Source organism: Salmo salar, chromosome ssa09 (assembly GCF_905237065.1).
Source record: "Salmo salar chromosome ssa09, Ssal_v3.1, whole genome shotgun sequence".
NCBI lineage: Eukaryota > Metazoa > Chordata > Actinopteri > Salmoniformes > Salmonidae > Salmo > Salmo salar.
This window is the reverse complement of record NC_059450.1, coordinates 6,554,159-6,580,637: the sequence shown is the minus strand read 5'-3', so window position 1 is coordinate 6,580,637 and position 26,479 is coordinate 6,554,159. Positions and strand designations below refer to the sequence as shown.

General features: G+C 41.7%; 1 protein-coding gene across 8 annotated transcripts in view; it reads left to right on the top strand.

The window, feature by feature from the left end:
• wdr25 (WD repeat domain 25) overlaps positions 1-26,061 on the top strand; it is a 42,448-nt gene extending 16,387 nt beyond the window's left edge. For 3 of the 8 annotated variants that reach the window (XM_014209970.2, XM_014209972.2, XM_014209967.2), the window contains exons 2-7: positions 4,466-5,116; positions 16,800-16,947; positions 20,937-21,067; positions 22,982-23,152; positions 24,533-24,673; positions 25,452-26,061. In XM_014209970.2, the coding sequence (XP_014065445.2) occupies positions 4,484-5,116; positions 16,800-16,947; positions 20,937-21,067; positions 22,982-23,152; positions 24,533-24,673; positions 25,452-25,673 (1,446 nt within the window). In that variant the 5' untranslated portion in view covers positions 4,466-4,483 and the 3' untranslated portion in view covers positions 25,674-26,061. The other 5 variants (XM_045723342.1, XM_014209973.2, XM_014209971.2 and 2 more) reach the window with 4 other exon arrangements.
• The last annotated feature ends 418 nt before the right edge of the window (positions 26,062-26,479 follow it).

Here is a 26,479-nt window from a genome sequence, read left to right as displayed (position 1 = left end):
GGAGAGGGAATTGCATATGGACAGAGCTTAAGCCTCAGTGTAATAGACAAAGGGTGTGTTCAGTTCGCGACAATGTTTGTTATGTAGCATGATGGTTTTTACTGAAACTGGCACCGTTCTTCAACAGCCTTTGAGGTACGCATTAGAAAAAAGGAAGGGAAGCACTCCTAAGGTACACAATAGGTCTTTGTCGATAGAAGGAGCTCTTTGGTAAATTGGTCATCAAAAAGAAAGGAGGACCAATGCACTCTTCATATAATTAACTAATGTCTTTATTTGTATGGCATGTTCAATTGAACACATATTTTAAAACGGTTGCATTTCGGCTGCATGGCATTTGTCAGGGAGTACAAAGATACAATGTCTTTTGAACAAAGTATTTTCCCAATCAATGTGGATTGAAGAGGGGGTGGTTACAGAATAGTTAGTCAATATTCATGAGACATCACCTAGTAACAATACTGTACATTCAAAAGTGAAATGGATAAGTTATAAAAATGAATATTAAAGTTAGAAGTATTAGAAAAGACAAAGTAGTGCTAGCCTTGAATAGGAGTGAGTGTAGTAGAGCTATACATTTCATAGTGCACTAGATGACAGCAAACATGGACCACAGCATTCCAAACAGAGGGTAATTGGGCAATATGTCCACTAGATGACAGCAAAGGGACCACTAAGACCCTACAGGAATGGGTAGAAATCTATATCTTCATTTTAAACCAGGGTACTTAGTGGCCTGTACTTTGTAAAACCAAAAACGTTCCCTTTGGTTTAGTGGTTTAAGGCGGTCCCCTCTTCTGATTGAGGCCGGAACATAATCAATACCCATAGCTTGAAGGGAGGCAGGGTTACCATGGTGTAAGGACTTGTAGTTCCTTGCCATGGGGTAGTCTTAGTTGCCTACTCCTTTGGGGCACTTATGTTCTACTAAGCTGGTAGTTTTACAGTTAATGAAATATTTGACTTGATACTCTGTGTCAACAAAATACTTTTCTGTGCAATATTGTCTGCAATGGTTGCATTTGAAAGACCCAGCTGGGTTTGTGGTTTAGTCTTTTGAGAGTCACCAGGAAGGTAGCTGTGGACTAAAGCTTATGACTGGTGGCTCTGGGAAGACTTTGCGTATCCCTTTGGATGATTCCCCAATTCTCTTTTAAAGATCATTTTGATGTTCTTTGCTATATTTAATCAACAAGGCCCGAAGGGGTGTGGTATATGTTCAATATACCACGGCTAAGGACTGTTCTTAAACACAACGCAACGAGGAGTGCTTGGATACAGCCCTTAGCCGTGGTATGTTGGAAATATACCACAAACCCGAGGTGCCTTATTGCTATTATAAACAGGTTGCTAATGTAATTAGAAGAGTAAAAAGAAATGTTTTATCATACCCTTGGTATACGGTCTGATATACCACGGCTTTCAGCCAATCAGCATTCAGGGCTCGAACCACCCAGTTTATAATTTGTAACAAAGTACACGCTCTCTTGTGCATCACGAGGAGCTCCCCTCCGCAACAAGTCCTCTCTGTCAAGTCGTCCGGCCCTTTCAGTATTTGATTGCTTAACCCCGGCTCAAGAAGTGATTCTCCAATTCAGCAGATGTGACACTAGTCTCTTTCCTGATCGCAAATTCTGCAGACTCTTTAGAATTGGCTATAATGAATTTTCTATTTTAGCCTTTTGGGATGGAAACTGTGTGCCTTCAGAATGGTATTCCCATCTGTAGGCTTCTTAAAGTTGTATGTGTGCAAAAAGCCTTTGTCATTTTTACTGATGTCAAGATCCAAAAAATGTAGGTTCTCTTTGGTGTACTCAATAGTCAGTTTGATGTTAGGGTTAATGCTGTTAAGGTATTGGTGGAAGGAAATAAGTGAATCTTCTGAGCCAGACCAGAACAGGCAGACATCAATATAGCACCCCCACCATATAATCTGGTCAAATAACATATATATATATTTTTTTGAAGGATCCAGAAATAAGTAATTTTCCCATTTACCGAAGTACAATCCAACGTAGGAAGGGCTGTAGCAAGCTCCAATGGCACATCCTTTGACTTGTTTAAAGACGAGGTTCTGGAAGACAAAACAATTATTATTTAGAGTCCATTCAGTCAGGGAGAATGAATTCTGAGGGAGGCGTGTCAGGCCGAGTACTCAAGAATGGTGCATAGCTGCCAACCCTTCATATTCAATGGTGGTGTTCAAAGACTCCACATCCAAGGTGACTGAAAAGGAAGCTGTGCCTCTGTTCAATTCTTTCATTTTATTCAACACATCTGTGGTGTCTTGAAGAAAGGCTGGGAGTGATGGCAGAAAAGGCTTAATAAAGTAATCAATGTACTTTGAGATGGGTTCTATCAGGCTTTCATTACTGCTAATGACTGGTCTGCTTGGGGGGGCTATCTTATCTGAAATATAACTTTTCTCCTTAGCGTCTGTGAGGATCCCTTTCAATTGGGGCGGCTGGTAGCCTAGTGGTTAGTGTTGGGCTAGTAACCGAAAGGTTGCAAGATCAAATCTCTGAGCTGACAAGGTAAAAATCTGTCCTTCTCCCCCTGAACAAGGCCTAGGAACAGTGGGTTAACTGCCATCATTGACTTGCCTAGTTAAATAATTGTAATAAAAATAAATCCGTTTTTAGGGCCTCTAAGGTTGAAAGTAAGAGATTGGTAGAATTCATCATTGTATAATTGACGGTAGATTTCTGTCACATTTTGTTCTTACCCCACGCTACTGTAGTGCCACCTTTTGCCTGCTTTTTTAACCACATTCTGTTCATTTTTGGACAAGGATTCAATTACATCCCTCTGTCTTTGAAAGGTTACATTTTGTATTTATTATGGATAGCAGCTACTCTTCCTGGGGTCCAGCAAAACTAAGGCAGTTTATACAATTTTAAAACATTACAATACATTCAGATTTCACAACCTACTGTGTGCCCTCAGGCCCCTACTCCACCACTACCACGTATGTTATTCTGTGTGTCTGCATGTCTGTGCCAATGTTTGTGTTGCTTTGTGCCAATGTTAAATGTTTTAAATTTTTTTAAATCTAATTTTACTGCTTGCTCAAGTTACTTGATGTGGAAAAGACTTCCATGTAGTCATGGCTCTATGTAGTACTCTGTGCCTCCCATAGTCTGTTCTGGTCTTGGGGACTGTGAAGACACCTCTTGTGGCATGTCTTGTGGGGTATGCATGGGTGTCTGAGCTGTGTGCCATTATCCAGTAGTTTAGACAGACAGCTCGGTGCATTCAACATACCTCTCATAAATAAAAGTAGTGATGAAGTCAATCTCTCCTCCACTTTCAGCCAGGAGAGATTGACATGCATATTATTAATATTAGCCATCTGTGTACATCCAAGGGCCAGCTGTCCTGCCCTGTTCTGAGACAATTGCAATTTTCCTAAGTCCCTTTTTGTGGCACCTGACCACACAACTGAACAGTAGTTAAGGTGCGACCAAAACGAGGGTCTGTAGGACCTGCCTTGTTGATAGTGTTAAGACATTGTTTGGTTTGTGTCACTTTTACCCTTTAACCAGGTTCTCTACATCAAAATGTGCAAATATGTTTTGTGTCGTATTCTGGACAATGGGACAAAGTGGATTTAGGCTTAAAATGTGTTTTGAGGGCACAGAAACTGACTGACCTGACACTGGTGTCTGTAGTTGGAAAGGTGTTTTGCTTGTACCAGGCCTTCAGATGTAGAAACAAAATAGGTCAATCTTTGAGTTAAGTTCATTAGTTGAGTATGTGGGAGCAAATGACAGTCCTTTAGACAAGACCCTTACACCGTCATCAGAAAGGGGTTCTCCAGAATTGTTGATCACAGCCTTGTTCTGGTCCTGCTCCATGTGGTTGGATAATCTTGCTTTCTTCCTCCCCCTCTGAGTTGGCCTCTTCCGCATCCTCTTCTCTTTGAGAACCTGTGTGGCTCGTCTTTCTGGTCAAAAAAATCTTGGGAGGAGCCGGCCTCGCGGAGTGTCTTGGATGATCCTCATCGTCACGGCTCGTAAAGTTGAAAGAAACAGATCTGGGCTTCCTCTGTGGGTGTGATTTGAATTCTTGCAGGTTGGTTTTCTACAGGAAAAGACCTTGCCATCTCTGTAGTCTACTTCACCTCTTCTAAACTTCCTTAGCTTGTCTAGCTTAAATTTAAGAGTGAATGTGTCTATATTGAGGTACGTACGCTTGCTCCAGTTTGGTGGGTGTGGTGAATTGTGGCCTGAATCAATATGTGTGTGGCCATTTTAAATCGCAAAACTTGTGCAGCACATTATACGGTAAGCACCGTTTGGGCCACCATAATCAACTTTTTTCAGCTGGTAATTCAGTACTGTTTCTGTTAAATTCAACGTTGTACACTTTTGTCAAATGTTCTGTTGAACTGAACACAACCCAGGATTATTTAACACTGCTTTAAACCTGTCTCAATAAAACATATTTAATTGACATCCCACAGGGTTCTGGGGAAAGGACAATGACCTCGTTAGTGGCCTATGATGATTCTGACCAGGAGGATGATGACGGAGCACTCCCTCATCTTGCCAACTGTCCCATGGATGATATTAGGCAGTCCCAAGGAAACCAGAAATGGTTGGATTCTAACTTCTATGGACCATTATTACCCAGTCCCCATTACAAACCACTTGAAATAGGACAATGTGTTGATGGTAGGACAGTGTCAGAACCTCACAGGGAGATTTATCCCCTTCCATTGGGTCTCTCAGGGATTGTGGAGAACAGCTCAAACTCAAAACCATACTCTACTCCACAATACTGTGTTAATTTGACCACTGCGAAGAGGCTTCAGGCTGTACCACCTGGTGTCTCGCCATACATTCCTAAGAGAGAGAGGTTGGCCACACCAGCAAAGAGAGAAGAACCAACCTCTTTGGAAACGAATGATAAGTCCACTGTCTCCAGGCTGCTGAGCGAGGTCTCTGAGCGGGTGCGTCCGTACCTGGGGCCCAAGCCTGGCAGGGCAGTGGTGCCCAGGTGCATGCAGCTCAGCCTCCAGGCCCACCAGGCTCCAATCAACATGATCCAGTGGTGCCCAGTGCCCCAGCTCAGCCATCTCCTACTGTCTGCCTCCATGGACAAGACTGTTAAGGTAACCATGATGATGCCATTTTGAATGGATGTGGTAAATGGTGTGTGTGAGCCATTGAGTGCTCCATGTTTTCGGTCATACATGTGGTAGCGTAAATCATAGCCTACACACAGCATCATTTTACACTTGTCAGTCCTAGGGATATGGAAGTGGGTAATTAGTGTACAGATTATCTGACATTCAATGTAAGTGGCTCACCAGGTTAGACGGTAAGACGGATGATAACCATCTTGCAGTGAGATGGAGACGGAGCAAGACATGCTGCCTTTAGAAACACCTGTGTCACTGTCAGAGCAATGTGTGTCAGGACCCATGGGATTTCCTTTCCTCCACTACTACCTACTAGTGTTGTGATGATACCCGAATTTTGACTTAGATGCCATGTTCAGTATCACAATACTCGATACCATCACGATACTACATACCAAAACAATACCCAAATGATACCACAGCAACAACAACAAAAAGAATGCGTATTAGCCAAAGTCACAGGGTGGCACTTGATCCAGATATCTTTTGAGTTCAATATAATTCCATAGATTTTTGAATGTATGCATCAGTTAATAAATCATCCAATCAATTTCAATTAGTTTTTTTTTACCAGTCTAACTACGTAACAGCATAATGGTAATCATTTATTTGAATGGTAAATCTCTATTGATAGGCCTGTTCACAATACATGTGAATGCATTGAGCTTGTTTTGGCTGATTTCATGAGGCTACAGATGGAAAGCAATCTGTTTACCTTCCTTTTGGGACATATTTTATTGTACTGATCAACAACATTTACATAGAAGCAGTCTCTTCTTTTATTGAAGTGCCATGATGTCATTCACACACAAAGAAACTCCCAGTGGTGAGCACATTTGCATGCACGCAAATAATTTGATATTACATTGATTTACGGCAGTAAGCAGAGTATGGAAATTGTCATGTAAACATCTTACTCTGGTTATCTTAAGGTCAAAGTCGAAGTAGGCATACACCAATTAAAACCCCTGGTTTTCAGAGCAAGCTTTCAAGTTATTAGGACATGTAAGTGGCTTAATCTGCGCGTGTGCCAGAAGCAAGCCTCCCTGTTATGCCGAGTGAAGAGTTCGTAAAAACCTGTAAGTATGCATCTTAGAAATAGTTTTCGCATACAAACTTTATATGTCCGAATTCCGAATCAAATAGGCTTCGCAAAAATGACATGATCACTGTGGTAAAATGTTTATTTTTATGGCCTGATTTCAGATGTAAACAGGATTATTAGGGAAAATGTTTTTAAACTATTTATATTCATTCTGTGCAACTTCAGGCGCGCGTTTTACTGTGAACACTGAAGCTGTACCCGCTTCAATTTACTGTTTTAACAGTGGCCAACTAGCCTACTGTGGCTATTTGATTAAAATGTAGGCCTACCATGAGAAAATGCATCACATAACATTTTAACATGAAAATAGCAATTCTATCATTGTCTACAGTAGCGGCCATTGTGTGGTGTTCAATGTAGGCCTACATTCCATGAGACTTTTGGGGGGAAAAAACATGCAGGGCTTGACATTAACCTGTTTATCCACTTGTCCTTCAGACAAGGAGGTGACTGAACATTTTGTTGTGGTGTTTAATGTAAGAAACCACTTTCATTATTATTCCCATACCATTATTACAGAGAATCAGACAAATTATAATACCCTCTGCCTATTGGCTACTTAGCTTATTCAAGCCTGCCTCAAAATACAACACTGCCCTTTTTTTAAGACATAAAAAAAAAAGAAGCTCTGTACCAGACTTGCTTTTCAAAGATCGCTTCAAATGTACACACTTTGCTCTTGTAGGAAGCAATCACTCCCACATTGCTGACTACAAAGTTGCTATAACTCGGCCAATAACGCACTAACTAGCAAAGAATATGAACAAATGTGCACACGTGGCTACATGCAGCGCTCGCTTTGTTCTCAAAACAATTGTGTAATAACCGTGAATGCTCATGCTGTAAAATAGTCCTGTTCAAAGTGAATGGCACATCCATATATGGCAAGGGTCTATTTGCATATAGTTCTACTGCAGCTCTGATTGGTTATGGCTTACCGGTCTGTACTCTGTGTAGAGTATGGGCCTGAGTCATGCCTGTCAATGCAATAAAATCCGATGAGCTCTGCCTACAACAAAATCTCTTGCATAGTTTTGTATACAAAGTCTTGCATAGTTAGTTTTGTTTCGGTATGTTGCATTGAAAGTGGTTAATATTGCGTTGATTCGATCACATAATCCCACAGTAAAGGGAAACGTTGATAGTGTTAACTACCGGGGGAAAACTCCACTCAACTTTCTAATCTCGTGCTTCTCTGTGCTGGCTGATATTTCTTCTGCAAGGCAGTCCTGGCGGAGCTGCGCACCTGCACACAGCTTAGATGGAACATTTGTATGTAACCGTTCTCAGTGTTTCCTCATGGCAGGCTAGAGCTAGCAATGAGTGCGCTATGGGAATATTAGCTGTGCTGATAGACAGACTTGATCCTCTCTCAATCAGTAGATGATGTGGGACACATTTGACAGAACTACCCGAAAGTATGTTCTAGTACCGAGAATGTACTGACGTCTCTGTATACCATGCGACGCTACTACCTACCACATTTCACCAGGGTCGTATGGCACCAAATGGAAGAAAATGGAATGAAACTGGGAGGGACTACCTTAACTTGCCAGATAAGGTTGTTTTAATTTTCTGTTGCAAAATGTTTTGCTACTGTGTGCCCCAATTAATACGACCCAGGAAGACTTAAGTTTACCTAATGTAACCTAGGTTTTATGATATGAGTGATGTCTCTCACTTTGGGTAACGCCTCTTAGGGATGGAGTCTAGGAAGGTCCAATCACACAACGTCTGTCGGACAGGAGCAACGACCAATAGTGGACCAACCCACTTTCCATATAAGGAGCCGTAGTCTGCTCCCATCTTCACTTCTAAGTACGTTCATCTTCCTTACGCAAAGCATGAAGAGTAATGCGGTGAGAGACCTGACTCATATTATCATAGAACCGGGGTTACATTAGGTAACCTAAAGTTCTATTTCAATTACTCGTTAGGTCACTTTGGGGATATCGCCAACTCGAGTAGCACTCATATACTCTCCGAAGCCATGTCTGGATCGGATCAACCCTCAGAAGTCCCGACAATAAGCACTATATGCGCTAATGAGGCTGTAGTGACGTCCAGTTCGTAGAACCTCACGAATGTATGGGGGGGGGGGGGTACCCCAGCATGCCACATTATAGATATCTTGAACAGAGATGCCTTGAACAATGTCCATGATGTAGACATAGCTTCCACTATACAATGGGATAAACGCTGTTGAGAAGTGGTCCTCCCTGCGTGGGGAGGTGCCCAAGAGACAAAGGGCTCTCGTCCTGTCCATACAGATGTTTCCAGTGTGTGCCTGGCGTAAGCGGTGGAGACAGTCCTCCATGGAGAAGGGCGGTGGGTGAAAGGCCAACAGCTCTAAAGTGAAGCGATTTATAAGCACTACTAACATAAGGGACAAACCTTGGATAACCCCTGGGCAAATCATAGGTAGTTGTGGCCTGACGGTGCATGCAGCTCTCCAACCTGTTTTGCTGATGCAATGGCTAAAGGTAAAGCAGTTTCAAGCAAGCAATCTAATTTTCATGCTTTCCAGTGGCTCGAACTGCAGCTGTGAAATGGACTCAAGCACCACAAAGATTGCAGGATGGGTCTAGCTGTTTGGGTACTGAGCGTAGACTACGCTAAGATGTGAGGTTGTCATACTTGGGATCAACTAGTCACTGTTCACCCAGGGGGTTACTATTCTGGCTCAGGCTTGCACCATGTTAGCCGGGGGGAGCAGTGTTGCGCCTCATTTGACCGTAGTGCTGTGCGGTGTAAGTGGTCAGTTTTAGCCGTAGCTTGCTAGTAATTCCAGGAATCTGAGTGCTTGGTTTAGTTTGTCCAGTACGGGGAAAACAGTAGCCATAACTCCGAGAGAGAAGGTTCTGCCAGCTGGTTTGTATGTGAGCTACTCAAAGCCTGATCGTTGGGTTCGTGCTTCAAAGCCTGACCGTGGGGTCTGTACAACTCGTCAAGCTAATAGTAGCCTCTAGTGGTCTAAACGCATAGCTGTAGTTAGCCGGAGAACACTATTGCTCTTTACAGGCTGAAACATCTCCTACGACCATAGTACCAAGGCACAACTGGTCAACCTAGCCAGCGAGGGCGCTGGTAAGCTAAATAAGGGGGAAAGTAACACTACCCAGTGTAAGAGCTAGCTCATAAGAGCTAGCTCAAAGTGTGTACTGGCGGACGGTAGCTGTGGTGCTAGCCCTGGCATTAGTTGGCTGGAAATTGCCCCATGGGCCAATTGCCTAGCTATTGCTTGTACACTGCTAGCTGAAGATGGTGAATGGCATACGTCTTAAATGAGCTAGCTGTTTAGCTTCGCCTAGTAGTGTGGTGTGGGCTAACTGCATCACAGCAGGGGACTCGCCCTGTGCAGCGGTAAAAGTAGCCATATCTCTGGTATGGAGACCCGGGCTATATGTCTGCTATTCGAAGCTTAGCTGTATAGCTATCGAGTCCGTTCTCCCAGTGGGTCAGTAGTCTAGCTATATCAAGCATACTTCCCGGGGAGGGAGATCTAGTCGTGTGTTTCACCAATGCTTAGCTGTGCAGCCAGTGTTCCCTGGCGTTTAGCTAGCTAACTTAGTGTTCACGTCGAGGGTTAGTAGCCTCGTCCCTAAAATAGGAAGCCTGGGGAAGTTCCATGGCAGAAATCGGCTGAAGAGGGGTCGGAAACCGCTGTAAGTCAGTGATGTGCCTTGCTTGGCTTGGCTGGAGCTCCAAAGGTGCTCACCAGATTAGTGCCATAGGCGCAACAGTGCGCGAGGACTGAAAACGTCAACAAAACGAGCACTGGTGACATTTTAGAACGTTTGCAGCACAACGGTCTTCACAGCATTTCCCTAATATTTCGAGATGAGCTAAAGATGCAGCAAGAGGTGAGAAATGGTCTACAATGCTGGCCATATCAATATTGTTGATGTTTCTAAAATTATATTTGCCTGTGAAGGCTAGCATGAAGGCCAAAAACATAGCTAGCCACAATGAGGTTTGTTTTGAGAAGTCAGCTAACCTTGAAGGCTACCTAGTTATAACTAGCTAGCTACTTCTCAAAACGAACCTCATTGTGGCTAGCTATTTTTTGGGGGGTCTTGAAATGTAACATCCAATCAAAATCTCCAGGCCTCCAAGGGAGGCATGACTACTACGTGATTTGAGGTATGGGAACGCGAGACTAGTAGCCTAGCTATAGCAAGAACACCACTAACTGAAGAATGTGCGTTCTTTCTTAGCTAGCTAGGTTAGCTTAGAGTCTGGCTAACCGAATCTCAAGTCTCTTTCCTTTCTTCCACTTTGGTGGGAATAAGCAACACGAAGCAGGTATCTGGGCTGGTAAGGCGAGAGCTTGCTGTCTGGTGTAGCTGTCGTGTGAGGTCAATCCTCAGCACAAGAAGCTTCTGTCCTGCGCTTGGCGGCTGAGTTCTTGACGGTCCACCTGTGAACAGTTTAACAGTTAAGCAGAGGTCCAAGTCGATGCTGAGTAGAGGACCTTAATTTGAACCCGTGAGGAAGACGAAGGAAGTGAAGATACTACGGCACCTTATATGGGACGTCGGTTGTTTCTCTATTGGCGGTTGCACCCGTCTATGACCGACGTTGTGTGACTGGATCTTCCTAGACTCCGCCCCTAACAAGGCGTTACCCAAAGTGAGACACCGAAAGAATGATTGTAAATAGAACCACGAGCTAGCTATTCATCTCATCCATAGGTCAATTGGTGCAGAAAGCTAAATATTTTGATCCAGAGCAAAAGTGCATTTCCTGCACAGCCCCAGAGAGCATTAGCTACCCAATGGGCTCGGTATAATTAACAATTTAAATATTCATGATGAAATTTGCCTATTCATGCAGGAGTGCAAGTGTACTGCTGCTAGGCTCCCTCTGTCACCTGGCAGACTAACTCAGACGGCAGGGTTTGTGAGGTAGTTGTCTGTTGCTGGGGATTACATCAGTTAGTAACACTAGATTCATAATTGTTTTCCTCGTCCAATTACATAAATAAAACCTATTTGAGGATGCAAATTAATTGAGCCCTTATATCAATATTTATTGTTTGTATAATAAACTGTCTAAAGTCGATCAATCTCACAAATCATTTGAATGGGTCACCCAACTGGAATATGCAATGCAACGTGAATCCAGGGGGAAACCCAAATAAAAATGAGTGCCAAGCTGAGGAAGGGGGGACAGGTCACAAGAGGACCCTATGTCCCTGGCCAGCCCTGGTCTACATTAGGCCTACACCTTTTATAGCCCACTGTCAGAATTCTTCCTTTAGAGGGCAGTGTTTCTCTTACAATGATTATTTAGCTGAACTTGTTTAGATGTTGCTGTTGTTCATGATAGACGGAAATAGTATTGTACAGTTCACCTACTCCAGTATGTTTCATTTTCAGCTTTTTTTTTGTGTGTGTTGCTCTGGCATTCCCTCAATGTCTTCACTGCTTTACATTTCCAAAATATTTTCCTCTAAGCTTCTAGGGGATTCTGTTTGGTACAGAGCAGCGAAGAAGGAGCTTGTTCCTGAATTGACATGTCACACATTCCTGTCGACTCTCTGTGGAGTATGGGGGCTGTCATACTTCTCCATGCACTTTCATGCTCCGTGCAGTACAGTGTTCAATAATGAAATAGAGGGAGACGGATCTGGCTCACAGATCTTCAAAGACCCTCTGTGGGTCTGGATATGCTACGGCATAGAAACTTCTCATTAGTTTTGGCCTTCACACGAGACCACCCACTCAATTTCAGACATTTCCCGAGGAGACTTTTCCAAAGGGGCTGGCAGACGCTTTCTTTTGACACCGAGATGTCTCCCATGGCACCGACAGTTGGCCCCATTGCCACCTACTTGAATCGGGGTTTGTCAGGTTCAGCAAGCCTCTAATCTCCAAAGGGTGAAATTAACTTATTTGAACCAGCGCCACTTCTGTTGTCATTGGGCTGTTTTTGCAGCCTTCCTCTTGTCAAGTAGTAGAAACACAAAGCAGCGAAGCATTGAACTACCTAATCACACTCGTGACAGGCTGGTGCACTCTTTTCCTTTGTTTCTTCACGACTAGGATTAGAGAAGCCTGCATTCAAACCACATAATCATTCAGCTATTTCTGGCTTGAGATTGATTTATGGCACCCAAAGTTAATTAGCTAGATAAATGAATTAGCGAGTGCTGTCTTGCTTTTTTAAACCCTCAAAATAAGCCCTAATTTACAACTGAATTAAGCCAATTTGTCAACAAATAAAATAAAACACCTTTAAAGGTCCAATACAGGATCAAATAATTTGTGGGTGACAATTAAGTACCTTTTTATAGTGATTTGTTTTCAATGAAAATGGTAAAAAAATGAGCAAAGAGCAATTTCTCAACAATTTCGCTAGTGCTGTCAGGGAGTGGCCTGAGAGGGGGACAACTGAAAACTACCTGTTATTGCCAAAGAGGTTTGGAACTCTCTCTCTTATTGGTCTATGAACCAATTGACTGCCTGGTGATGTCACCAGGGAGGCCAAAACTCCCTCCCAACAAAACAGGCTAACAATTCTGGCGGCCTTTTCAGACATTTACATTTTAGTCATTTAGCAGACGCTCTTATCCAGAGCGACTTACAGTAGTGAATGCATACATTTCATAATTTTTTCCCCGTACTGATCCCCCGTGGGAATCGAACCCACAACCCTGGCGTTGCAAACACCATGCTCTACCAACTGAGCCACACAGCTATTACGCTAAAAAGGCATCATTTTCACAATTTCACAGTATTATTCCAACCTCAGTGTGGAAATATACGCGGAGCAAAAATATTAATGCAACACGTAAAGTGTTGGTTTCATGAGCTCAAATAAGAGCAAGACATTTTTCCATATGCACAAAAGCTTATTTCTCTCAGTTTGCACAAATTTGCTTATCCCTGTTAGTGAGCATTTCTCCTTTTCCAAGATAATCCATCAACTTGATAGGTGTGGCATATCAATAAGCTGATTTAAACAGCATGATCCTTACACAGGTGCACCTTGTGCTGGGGAAAATTATAAGGCCACTATAGAATGTGCAGTTTTGAGAATGCCAAGCGTGTGCAAAGCTGTCATCAAGGCAAAGGGCTACTTTGAAGAATCTCACATATACAATTTATTTAGATTTTGTTTAACACTTTTTTTTGGTTACTACATGATTTCATGTGTTATTTTGTAGTTTTGTTTTCTTCACTATTCTATAATGTAGAAAATAGTAAAAAATAAAGAAAAACCCTGGAATGAGTAGGTGTGTCCAAACTATTGACAGGTACTGTATATATAAAAGACAGAAAAGTCATGTATTTTACCGCACTGGGACTTTTTAAAGGGATAGTTGACCAAAATGTAAAAAATCTAGTAACACGGAGAGACTGCAATCCAGACCTGCGTTCATGACGAGTACCATTTTAAATCTTTACTTCCATAGTACTTTTGGTGTTTGCTTTAGTCTGCAGGGGCTCCTCTATGGGAGGAGTTTGCATTTTTGCAACTAATCTATTGGTTCCATTTTGCTAGGGAAGCTCAATCAATCCCAACTAAACTTTTTGAAATGATTTCAAATAGTTTTTGACCCCAGGTCTGTTGCAATCCATGCATTTTCTGTGTTAACCTAGACACTGTCATCAACTGCTAAAGTTGTTAGTATGTTCTAAGTTCTATGCCCAAATTAATATAAGCATATCAGTTTTTGGTGCATATGCACTTGTTTCCCAGCCAAAGTGAGAGGTGAACACAGAGGCTCAGATTACCCTTTATCCCTGTCAAAAGTAATTCAATGCCATCCTAAAGGACCTGTGGCCGCCTGGGGCCCCATTGTGGGAGGCAGCAAATAGTATGTGAGATTGTTTACACGTACAGCAGCCCAGGGATTTTACTCTGGTTTCAATTTCGCCGCCAGATCATTATCTCAGCGTGATCCTACTAGTAGATATGGCTTGCCGGCTTTACCTCAATTGCCTTGTCACATTGACATTCATTCACACAGTCTGAAAATGGCATTCCTGATGGCTCTGGAGGTGACAGTAGAGCACCAGGATGTATTCGACCAGTGGCCCTGTCATCATGTCACAGGCTCTGTCTCACTCAGGACAGTGAAATATCCTTCACAAATAGCTCTAGTTCTCCTCCAAAGCCATTGATCTAGGCGGACATGTTTTGTAGTTAGTTTGAGTGTTTGCTTGTGGACTAAATTTAGCACAAACCCTTGATCCAATGTGCTATTGTAAGCAAAATACTTTTTTAATTAAAGATCTTTGATCAACAGTGGAGTTAAAAAAAAAAAAATGTTATCCCTCCTGCATACACTTAGCAATATAGTGGGGCAGGCTACTTTTTTTATTTTGGCTAATTTATTTGAATTGAAGAACCGTGAAAGAAACCGATGAGTATCTTTTTTCCTATAATTTATAGGGAAATTGTCAAGGTTGAAATCCCCCATATTACTGATTTACTTAGGCAAAGTGTGAATGTAGCACCCTCTTAAAGAGCCATACTTTTTTCTGATACAGAATAATGTGTGTGATTTAAAAAGCCTCTTTGTGCTCTCTCTGTGGTGTATGAGAATTCCCATTACAACTGATAAAGTTCCTCAAAACATGACTGTCTCTAATTAACCGCTGCACTGTGTCCAGGGGTGTATTCACTAGGAACCAAACAGAAGCAAATGGGGAGCAAACTACCTGAATTTGTTCAATAAGAAACTCTGCGGTTTGCGCTAGGGGTGCGCAGGTCAGCTGTTTGTTCACCTGCAATTGCTAATAACCCATCCGCAACCACCTGACTATGTGAAAATCTGAGGCCCGCACCTGACCCGCAAATATAGAAAATGCACTATCGACTAGATTTTTTTTTTTGTGAGCTGAAGCTCCAGTGCAGCTGGGTCATGCAGCAAGACAAGGATCCGAAACACATAATCAAGTCATGAAAATGGCGTAAAAGTAACAAATTTGAAGTTTTGGAATGGCCTAGTCAAAGTCCACACCTAATTGCAATTGAGATGTTGTGGAAAAACTTGAAATTAGCAGTTCATGCTTGAAAACCCACAAATTTTGCTGCGTTAAAGCAGTTTTGCATGCAAGAGTGGGCAAGAATTCCTCCACAGGGATGTGATACTAATCAAAATGACAGGAAGCATTTGGTTGGAGTCATTGTATCTAAAGGTTGCACAACCAGTTATTGAATGTAAAGGGGGCAATTGCTTTTTCACACAGGGGAATTGGGTGTTGCATAACTTTGTTAATAAAATAAATAGAATAAGTAAAAACAATAAGATTACATTTGTAAACTCGGGTTCCCTTTTAATCTAATATTATGTTTCTGTTGAAGATCTGATAACATTCAGTATTAAAAAAATATATGTAAAAATAGAGAATCAGAAAGGGGGCAAATACTTTTTCACAGCACTGTACATGCAGCTTCTCTTCTGTCATTATATGTTGCCCTAAAAGACTAAATTAACACTTGCTCATCAAAATATCATAAATCGATAGAATGAATGCTTCAATCTATTTGACATCGGTAAAGTTTCATCTCTTCTTTCGCGTTCGCAAAGACATTTAGGGACGGAGGAAAGTGCAACAAGAAAAAAAAAAAACAGAGATATAATATTGTTTTGACCAGTTGTAAGGAAGTAGAAAGCTTTGAAAACAACCCAACATGTTTCTGTTAAGATTTCAGTTCGGCTTGGATGTGGATGCATATTTTGTGGTTTAAATACTATCAGCTTTGATGCTAATAATGATGGCACCTCTACAGATGGTATCTAACTGAGCATTTGCATTCTCTCAAGATGCTGAAAGAAAGTCATCGTATTTCTCCACACTTTGCCTACATTTGGTGTATGATTTTACTGCATGAAATGCTTAATTTTGCAGGAGTTAATATTAAGGCAATGTGAGAGGTTATAGACCTATAGTCAGTGTCCAGATTTCAGTTTCCATTTAACCCATCTGAACAGGAGGCTACAGTGCCCTTGACGTGCAATAGGCCTATTTGAAGACCTCATCTTGTGACTGTCAAATTTGTATAGATCTTCACATAACTGCTGTCATCCTCATTTACCACTTCACCATTTTTTTTTCAAAACATTACTTTTCTTGCCATCCTTCTCCTTATTTTCAACTCTCCTTTCGCGCCTTTCCTCTTACTGAATTTACATTTACATTTAAGTCATTTAGCAGACGCTCTTATCCAGAGCGACTTACAAATTCAACTCCGACATTGTCCTTTTTGCCTCCGTGGATTGACATTTAAGGTTTTCTTCCTGTTCCCAAAAGCATTTGGCAATTGACGCATGTACAGTTAGGCCATGAAGCTTAGGCTTATGTGCTAATGCCAGATAGCTCAAAATAATGAAATTTAAAAACCTCAATATAGCCTATAGATATACAATATATTTGGATTTTAAGATATTGTTCTCTCTTTTATTCAACCCGCATGCCACCTTTCATCCACCTAATATTTAATGACCCTAAACCTGTCCGCCCCACTGGAACTGTGGGTTCTGAGTCAACCCGCATCACTAGTTTGCACTAATGAATACACCCTGTTTTGCAGATTTGGGATGGTGCAGAGAGTGGGCAGTGCCTGCAGGTATACTCCTCCCACTCGGGGGCGGTGCGAGATGCCTGTTGGTCTCCCTGTGGGCGACGCCTCCTCACCGGCTCCTTTGACAACACGGCCATGGTGACGGACGTGGAGACAGGTGAGCAACACGCTCTGGAACAATCCAAGTCACTTGTTTTTCATATTGGTGACCAAAAATGTTTTGTGTATTTTCTTGATTAGTTTAGGTCTACTAGTATCCCTTTTTACATGTATTTCAAATCAACTTTTATTGGCCACATACACATGGTTAGCAGATGTTAATGCGAGTGTGTAGCGAAATGCTTGTGCTTCTAGTTCCGACAGTGCAGTAATATCTAACAAGTAATCTAACAATTCCACAACAACTACCTAATACACCACATCTAAAGGGATGAAATAAGAACATGTACATATAAATATATGGATGAGCGATGACCGAGCGGCATAGGAAAGATGCAATGGATGGTATAAAATACAGTATATACATATGAGATGAGTAATGTAAGATATGTAAACATTATTAAAGTGCCATTATTTAAAGTGACTTCTCCAAGATCTAACATTAGACCATTGAAAAATGCCATATGTAGAAAACAACTATGGATAATCGTTGAGACAAATGACATTTTGATATAAGACTGATTGTGCACTTAAACTGGCATAGCCAACGTAAGTAGAAAATCTTGTAAAGTCCGTCCCCTTAAATCCTCCTGTAATGCATATCCTATTTTCTTAAGTGTTTTTTTTCAACTGTAAACACATGTAAGTAATGTAATGTAACACATGTAATGTAAGTAAGCTCTCAGTGGCTCTCCATCTTTTAGGTCACCACATGATTAGTCGTTGCAGTGTGCGCTTCCTCTCCCCGTGTGGCTGTCAATTCTGCCAATAAAGCCCTTGGATAATTGCTTCACCCGCCCATTAAATACCCTGGCAGCTCGGGGTAAGTGATCGATAGCAGATCCACAGGCAGAATCCAGCATGCCCACACACCACCAACCCTCAGTCACCAGATTGCTGTGACATTATCTCCTGTTTACCCCTTCCTGTCGTTGGTCACAGAGTGTGTTGACTCAATGGAGGACTGACCCAGCAAACAGGGGATGTCCTTAGGACATAAGAGGATGCTCCCGTTGGGCTCCCTTTAGGATTTTATCGGAACAATATCCCACAGAGCGTTCTTGAAAAGTTACATGTTTAGCTCAGTTTGGTTGCAAAATAACATTACAGTAAGGACTCTTGATGACCATTTGGAATGACAGTTGGGCTCCATCAGTCAACTTTTACACTGGCAGGCCAGTACTCATGAATACCAGTATGCTGTGCTTCTTTATCTGGCAGGCTGGGAGACTAGGCTCCCTTGCTCCCTTACTGCCATGACTAGATTTATAGCCCTCCGGATGGCGCATTTTGGTGAATGGCCCAGACCCGACATATTGAGATAATTAGAATATCAATGCAGCAGCATTTATGTCTGCGCTGACAGTCACAAATTCATATATATGTTAATAGCAAGTGGACTGAGGAGTTGGAGTGGTGTGCTTGTGTTTGTAGCATCAGCTCGTAATCAATAGATGTGATTCAATGGCTCTTGATGCTCTTCAATAAAGCAGAGGCTCTCAGCTGCAACGAGAAAGGCTGGGTTCTTTAGATGATGGTCTGTCAATGTAAACAGCACAGCTCTTGGCTGTCTGGCTAGCTTTTGGAGAGCCAGCCACATCTGTGGCATTGTGTTCTGTGAGACAACTGCACATTTTAGAATGGCCTTTTATTGTCCCCAGCACAAGGTGCACCTGTGTAATGATCATTCTGTTTAATTAGCTTCTTGATTATGCCACACGTGGCCGGTGGATGGATTATCTTGGAAAAGGAGAAATGCTCACTAATAGGGATGTAAACACGTTTTGTGAATTTCTTTTTATGGGTATAATAATAATAATAATAATAATAATAATAATAATAATAATAATAATCATTTGCAAGGCATTGGAAAACCTCTATGGTCTTTGTGGTTGAATCTGTGTTAAATATTCACTGCTCGACTGAGGGACCTTACAGATAAGTGTGGCGTACAGAGATGAGGTAGTCATTCAAAAATCATGTTAAACACTATTATTGCACACAGAGGGAGTCCATGCAACTTATTATTTGACTTTGTAAGCTCATTTCTACTCCTAAACCTCTCTAGGCTTGCCATAACAAAGGGGTTGAATACTTATTGACTCAAGATATTTCACATTTTAATTTTTAATTAATTTGTAAACATTTTCAATTTTATCAATTTTTTTATTCGGGCAGTAACACAACAAAATCTTGGAAAAGTCTAGGGGTCTGAATGGTTTTCGAAGGCACTGTACATTATCTGACCCCTTGACCTCAACGGTCCAGATTAAGGTACCACAACAAATGCTCTGGCCATTTGTTTGCATTCAATGGTACCATGTTTTCACCTTTTCAAGGACATCTTAAGTGTTTGTCTCAAGAAGCTCGGTCCAATTCATAAAATTTGTTGAGTCCTAAAGCAGTCGTATTTGGCCTACAGAATGACCGTCACAGTTCAGTAGCAATCGAGAGTTGGAGGGATGGATTAAATACATTTTATTTGAAGGGCATTAGTGAGAAGTGGCAGCTACTTTTTGGTCTTTTTCAAGCCTGTTCTCGGGCCAGTGTGATTGGAAGCCACTGGCAGAATATTCACAGGTAGTGGTTTACAACAGAAGCTGTAACCCCCCCAAGTCATAAGTGTCCACTTTCATACATTATGCTTTTGCCTTCAGCCAGCCATCGTGTTTTTGGACGATTCTTCCTTCTGGGAGGAATGTATGTGAAGTGGTCATAATATCCTATGTGGATCAACCACTAGTGTCCTGCTTTTTGTAGTTTCTCTAATGAAGAAAGATTATTTTTTTGTGCTCCATCTATCTTCAATGTCCTCTCTCTCTCGTATCATGTAGGCCAGCGCTGTGGATCATATGGCTAGGAGTTCAGAGACCAGCTCTAGCACAGAGATCAGTCGCCTCCCCTTATCTTCAAACTCCGCTAAGCTAATCAATGTTTCTTAATTAAAACGCGAAAGGCCTTATTTATTATGCAAATGAGGCTGGTTTCTCATAGTCTCCCCAAACATTAGCTTTGAATCTCGATGACAGATCTCAGATCCCTCCCAAATCACAACCATTAAAGGCAAAGATGTGAAATGCACCCCGCCTGGCCACACGCCTGAAGAAATATTCCACAAACGTTGCTGATCAATAGGACGGGGACTCGCTCCCCCCCCCAATAAATAAGCGAGTCCCTTGTCTGTGGTTATTTGTGGTGACACTTTCTCATTTAAACAAATTTGTGTGGAAATACACATTTTAATTATGAGGTGTTCTTTTGTCGGGAGCTTACTAGAATTTAACACTTTTGAGGGAGTCTTTAACACTGCTTATAGAAGTCTTGGTTGTGTGTGGGATTGATTAATGAGGAGTCGCATGGCCCTGAGGTACATTTTACATAGCCTTTGACAGGTCTGCTGCCTGGGTATAGTCTGGAGCGGTCCCCTTGCAGGTTTGTGCTGTACGTTCCGACGGAAACATTGGGCTGTTGCACCCTTTTCAGGCTTAATTATATTTAAGCCCTGCAATGTTTGTTTTCAAGCTCAACATCACTATAATTTAATAAGAAAAAGCTTGTTGACACTTGCTGGCCAAAACAGTGGATTCTTTTTTTGTCAGTTTTAAATTAGCTTTTTATCTGGACTTCTTTTTTACGTGTGTGTGAGAGAAGCTGCTTTTGGTTTTCAAATACTAATTTGTTCTGCATAGTTCCAAAAATATCACAGGACTTTCCCAAATGTCTCATACTTTATTTGGATATCACTGATGCATTGTGCTAACTGGGTTTGTCATATATGGTACATAATGTTGCATTATGGGGTGGCACAGGACCAAACATTTCCTGGGGTGGTGCAGGACCTTCTTGATCTGAGGGCTCCTTTGACTTTGAAGTGGCTCTGTGTCCAATTTCTCTGTCATGTATGCTTTATCCAAGCCGTTATTTTTCTATACTCATCTCCTGTTTGCTAGAGGTTTGTGATGGTGGCTTCTGTGTTTGGTTCCTCAGGACAGCAGATCGTGAAGGTGGGGAACCAGTTCAAGGTGATGTGCTTGGCAGTGCAGCCCGACAACCCTGAAGTGTTCCTGTGTGGGGGTTACAGCGCAGAGGTCAAGGCCTGGGATGCCCGTACCTGCAAGGTCAGCTGCATCATTAACACTCTCTTCTCTCCAGCACTGTAGGCCTATCCCTGTTAGACCTGGATTCAAATAGTATTTGTTTTCTTTGAAATACTTTCATAATGGAAACAATAGAATTGTCCCAAAAGTGTAAACCTCACCCCATCTGGCACTCTAGGCAGGCTCTGTCAAACACTCAATTTGATATTTGTTCCCAGATCTGATCTCTCTCTGTGGCTGTCCGTCACCGAGAGTCATCTGAGCTAACAGCACTGTCAAGGCGTGCTAATCTACACTGTGGTGCACTGCACCCCTTCTGGCATGAGTTCAGACTGGCATGTTCCCAATTGCCTAGCCACTAGTACATTTTAATGCCAAAGTAATTTTTTCTGCCAGTAGTTGTCAATGTACACTACCGTTCAAACATTTGGGGTCACTTAGAAATGTCCTTGTTTTTTGAAAGAAAATTCAAATTGATCAGAAATACAATGTAGATATTGTTAATGTTGATAGTGACTATTGTAGCTGGAAACGGCAGATTTTTATTTTTTTAACATTTTTTTAATGGAATATCTACATTTATCAGCAACCATCACTCCTGTGTTCCAATGGCACATTGTGTTAGCTAATCCAAGTTTATCATTTTAAAAGGCTGCTTGATCATTAGAAAAATATTTTGCAATTATGTTAGCACAGCTGGAAACTGTTCTGATGAAAGAACCAATAAAACTGGCCTTATTTAGACTATTTGAGTATCTGGAGCATCAGCATTTGTGGGTTCGATTACAGGCTGAGAAATTGCCAAGAAACTGAAGATCTCCTACAATGCTGTGTACTACTCCCTTCACAGAACAGTGCAAACTGTCTCTAACCAGAAAAGAAAGGAGTGGGAGGCCCCGGTGCACATCTGAGCAAGAGGACAAGTACATTAGTGTCTAGTTTGAGAAACCGACGCCTTACAAGTCCTCAGCTGGCAACGTCATTAAATAGTTAAATTAAATAGTACCTGCAAGTCTCGCAAAACACCAGTCTCAACGTCAACAGTGAAGAGGCGACTCCGGGATGCTGGCCTTCTGGGCAGAGGTCCAGTGTCCTTTTGTCCATCTTAATCTTTTATTTTTATTGGCCAGTCTTAGATATGGCTTTTTCTTTGCAACTCTGCCTAGAAGGCCAGCATCCCGGAGTCGCCTCTTCACTGTTGACGTTGAGACTGGTGTACTACTCTAATGTACTCGTCCTCTTGCTCAGTTGTGCACCGGGGCCTCCCACTCCTCTTTCTATTCTGGTTAGAGCCAGTTTGCGGCGTTCTGTGAAGGGAGTAGTACACATCATTGTACGAGATCTTCAGTTTCTTGGCAATTTCTTGCATGAAATATCCTTCATTTCTCGGAACAAGAATAGACTGATGAATTTCCGAAGAAAGTTATTTGTTTCTGGCCATTTTGAGCGTGTAATCGAACCCACAAATGCTGATGCTCCAGATACTCAACTAGTATAAAGAAGGCTAGTTTTATTGCTTCTTTAATCAGAACAACAGTTTTCAGCTGTGCTAACATAATTGCAAAAGGTTTTTCTAATGATCAACTTGGATTAGCTAACACAATTTACCATTGGAACACAGGTGTGATGGTTGCAAATTATGGGCCTCTGTACGCCTATCTAGATATTCCATCAGCCTTTTCCAGCTACAACAGTCATTTACAACATTAACAATGTCTACACTGTATTTCTGATCAATTTGATGTTATTTTAAATGGGCAAAAAATGTACTTTTCTTTCAAAAACTAGGATATTTCTAAGTGATCCCAAACTTTTGAACGGTAGTGTATGTTGCAGAGGAATTGGAATAGTCATATCTGCTAGAGGAGCCAAGCTTCACAACATGCAGTATTTATTCAACCTTGAATTTATGCCCCATCTTCTCTGTGTTCCGAGGTGGAGAGGGTGTACAGGGCACGGATCCAGCAGACTCTGGCCATCCTGTTCCTGACTGGGGGCAGGGAGTTTGTGACCAGCAGTGACTCGGTAAGCCGGGACTCTGCCGAGCGCACGCTCATTGCCTGGGACTTCCAAACCACCGCTAAGGTCTCCAATCAGATCTACCATGTAAGTAAGACCAGGGTCGTGTTCAGTAGGGCATACGGTATCAAAACTATTTGCAACAGAAAATGTATATGGTAGTTTCTTATTGGACAATTTCAGTTAGTACCTCCCTAGTCATCTCCGTTTCAAATTGTTGTCTCCCTACGGGACAAGGTCTAGATAGCTTGTCTCATCCCAGCCATGTTGTCCCTGCTATTGCAAACATACTGTGCCTGTAAGGAGCAAAGAAAATCTCTTAACTAGTCATAAAGTACTTTATCAATCTTCGATTGGTAAATCATTTTTTTACTTTTAAATTAATTATATATAAATATCCATTGGTTCTTGAAGAATATAACAGAAATGCAGCTTAGTTTATTTGTCATACCCCATCAGAACTGAAAATATTAGATTGGAGTAAAACAATGTTGGTCGTAAATGTAAATAAACACAATATAGCCTCAAAGCATGAATAATATTATACTGTACAAAAATATAAATGCAACATTCAACGATTTTACTGAGTTACAATTCATATAAGGAAATCAATCAATTGAAATACATTTATTAAGCTCTAATCTATGGATTTCACATGACTGGTCAGGGAGCCATGGGTGGGGCCTAGAAGGGCATAGGCCCACCCACTGGGGAGCCAGGCCTAGCCAATCAGAATGAGTTTTTCTCCACAAGGGCTTTATTACAGAAAGAAATCCTCATTTTCATCAGCCTTCCTGGTGGCTGGTCTCTGATGATCCCACAGGTGAAGAAGCCGGATAAGGTGGTCCTGTGCTGGCGTGGTTACACGGTTGGACTTACTGCCAAACTCTCTAAAATGACATTGGAGGCGGCTTAGAAATGAACATTCAATTCTCTGACAACAGCTCTAGTGGACATTCTTGCAGTCAGCATGCCAATTGCACACTCCTTCTTCTTGAGACATCTATGGCATTGGGTTGTGTGACACAACTGCACATTTAGGTGGTCTTTTGTCCCCAGCACAAGGTGCACCTGTGTAATGATAATGCTGTTTAATCGGCTTTCTTGATATGTCACACCTGTCAGGTGGATGGATTATCTTGACAAAGGAGAAATGCACAACATTTTTGAGAAATAAGCTTTTTGGGAAAATGTATTTTTATTTTAGCTCGTGAAACATGGGACCAACACTTAATATGTTGTGTTTTATATTTTTGTTCAGTATATAATGTTGATATCATGGATGGTAAGTCCATAGCTATATTTATGAATTTGAGTGGTTACATTTTTCTAGCCTCTATCCTTCAGCTTTTCACTAAAACAGTGGGTTGTTTTTATGGCAGAAAATACAGATAGTATCATTTGAGTATGAATGCCAACCCAGTTGAATGTTTTCTGACCTTCTCCCATTCACTTGATTGAATCCAGGAGCGGTACACGTGCCCCAGCCTAGCCCTTCACCCCCAGCAGGACTCCTTTGTAGCGCAGAGCAATGGCAACTACATGGCCCTATTTTCTGCCCAGCGGCCATACAGAATGAACAAGAGGAGGCGGTATGAAGGACACAAGGTCAGTGGTGATGAGGCCGTGCGGTTGCATGGGAGATCCATACACTCTACAAACCGCTCTATAGCTAAAAGCAGTAGTCCCTCTGGTCTGTCATTTACAGTCCTCTACACAAACACATGGTTAAACAATTACAAATACACCAATGAGTCACATATAGAACGTGACATTCAGATATGTTATACAAATATTAAAGGGACCTGCTGAGCTTTTGCTGTCAATATTTGCCTTACGAGTGAGTAGCCTTCGGCTAGCTATAGAAAGCAGCTGTAACTTTAGTGTAGTTTCAACGTTGGTCCTTGGTGTAAAAACATGGTCTGTCTGCTAAACGGTGCTAATATATATATTTTTTTACATTTCAATTAGAATAAACATGTAATTTATTTGTTTATGCATGTTATTTCCCCTATTTGGGAATGATATGCTAAACAGTACTGATATGTGTGTTACTAACAATAGACATAGGTGGTCTTTATCTTAAATCCTCTCATGTGCGTGAGATGGCATGATGGAGGTAAGAAAGTAAACTATAGGGTTTACTCAGTCTCAAGTCTCAAGCAGGTCTCAAGCAGCAAGTCTCAAGCAGACAGCAGAGGATTGCAATCTCGAGCTGCATTATTGTAAACTTGTTTTTCATGAATAGCCAATTCCTATCTGCATTTTGATAATTTTTTGCACTGCAAGTGTCCGAATAGAAGTGGAAAATGTGGGCCTGGGTCATTTTGCAGTGTGTATAGTGTGTAAATTGATTTCATTGCTAATGTAAGGTGTGATGGTTTAGGTAGAGGGCTATGCGGTGAGGTGTGGCTTCTCTCCGGATGGGTCCATACTGGCCACGGGCAGCTCCACAGGCTCCGTCCACTTCTACGACCAGCAGAGTGCTCGGACGCTGCACACTCTGCTCGCACACCAGCAGGCATGCATGTGTGTGTCTCTGCACCCTGTGCTGCCCGCTGTGGTGGCAACGTGCGACTGGGGTGGCGAGCTCAGGATCTGGCAGTGATTGGCACAAAGATGGGGAGGAATTATAACACCCAGACACTACAAACATCCAGGCATCCTTCCTATCCGAGCTGCCGGAGAGAAAGGAAACTGCTAAGGAATGTTTCCATAAGGCCAATTGTGTGGCAATTTACTCTTCATACTGAACTTCGCTTCCATTGAAATACATACCTGTTGACCAAACTGCTGGCAGTTGTCTATTGCTTAGCTTATATCATAACTTCAATCAAATGTCTAGGCAAAAATGTAAAATTGAATTAAAAAAATAAAAATAAAATTGTACCATACCATACTCAGGAATTAGTGTACAGGATTCTCACTCGCATTGTAAATGAATGACGTGATGACCCTGTTTGTCACAGCTATAATAAAAGTACTAACCTATTCTACATTCATTGTCATGTATTGTACTGTGTGTGGTCTTTGTAGAAGATAATAATTTGCAGTCAGGGGCACATTATAATGCCGAGGATCAAAGACAGGTTTTCTTAATTAACATTTCAAAGGGTACATTTTTAAAAGCTTTGTGAGTTTATTATCATCAGGCAGTAGTGGGTATGGATGCAGCTCTAGCCTGTCTGCCATATTAAGTCACTGACCGAATTGCGAAGCAAGTCAGAACTATTCTCTAAATTCAGCAACTTGTATATTTCCTCTACCAATAGTAATTTGGTAATTAAAGAAACTTTTCAAAGGAATGTCCATGCCTGTCAATCATAAGTATTCCCTAAGGCCAGGTAACAATGATTAAATCAACTGAACGTGTAAATATTTTTTATATTTGTGTGCCTAAATACATCTAGCTGT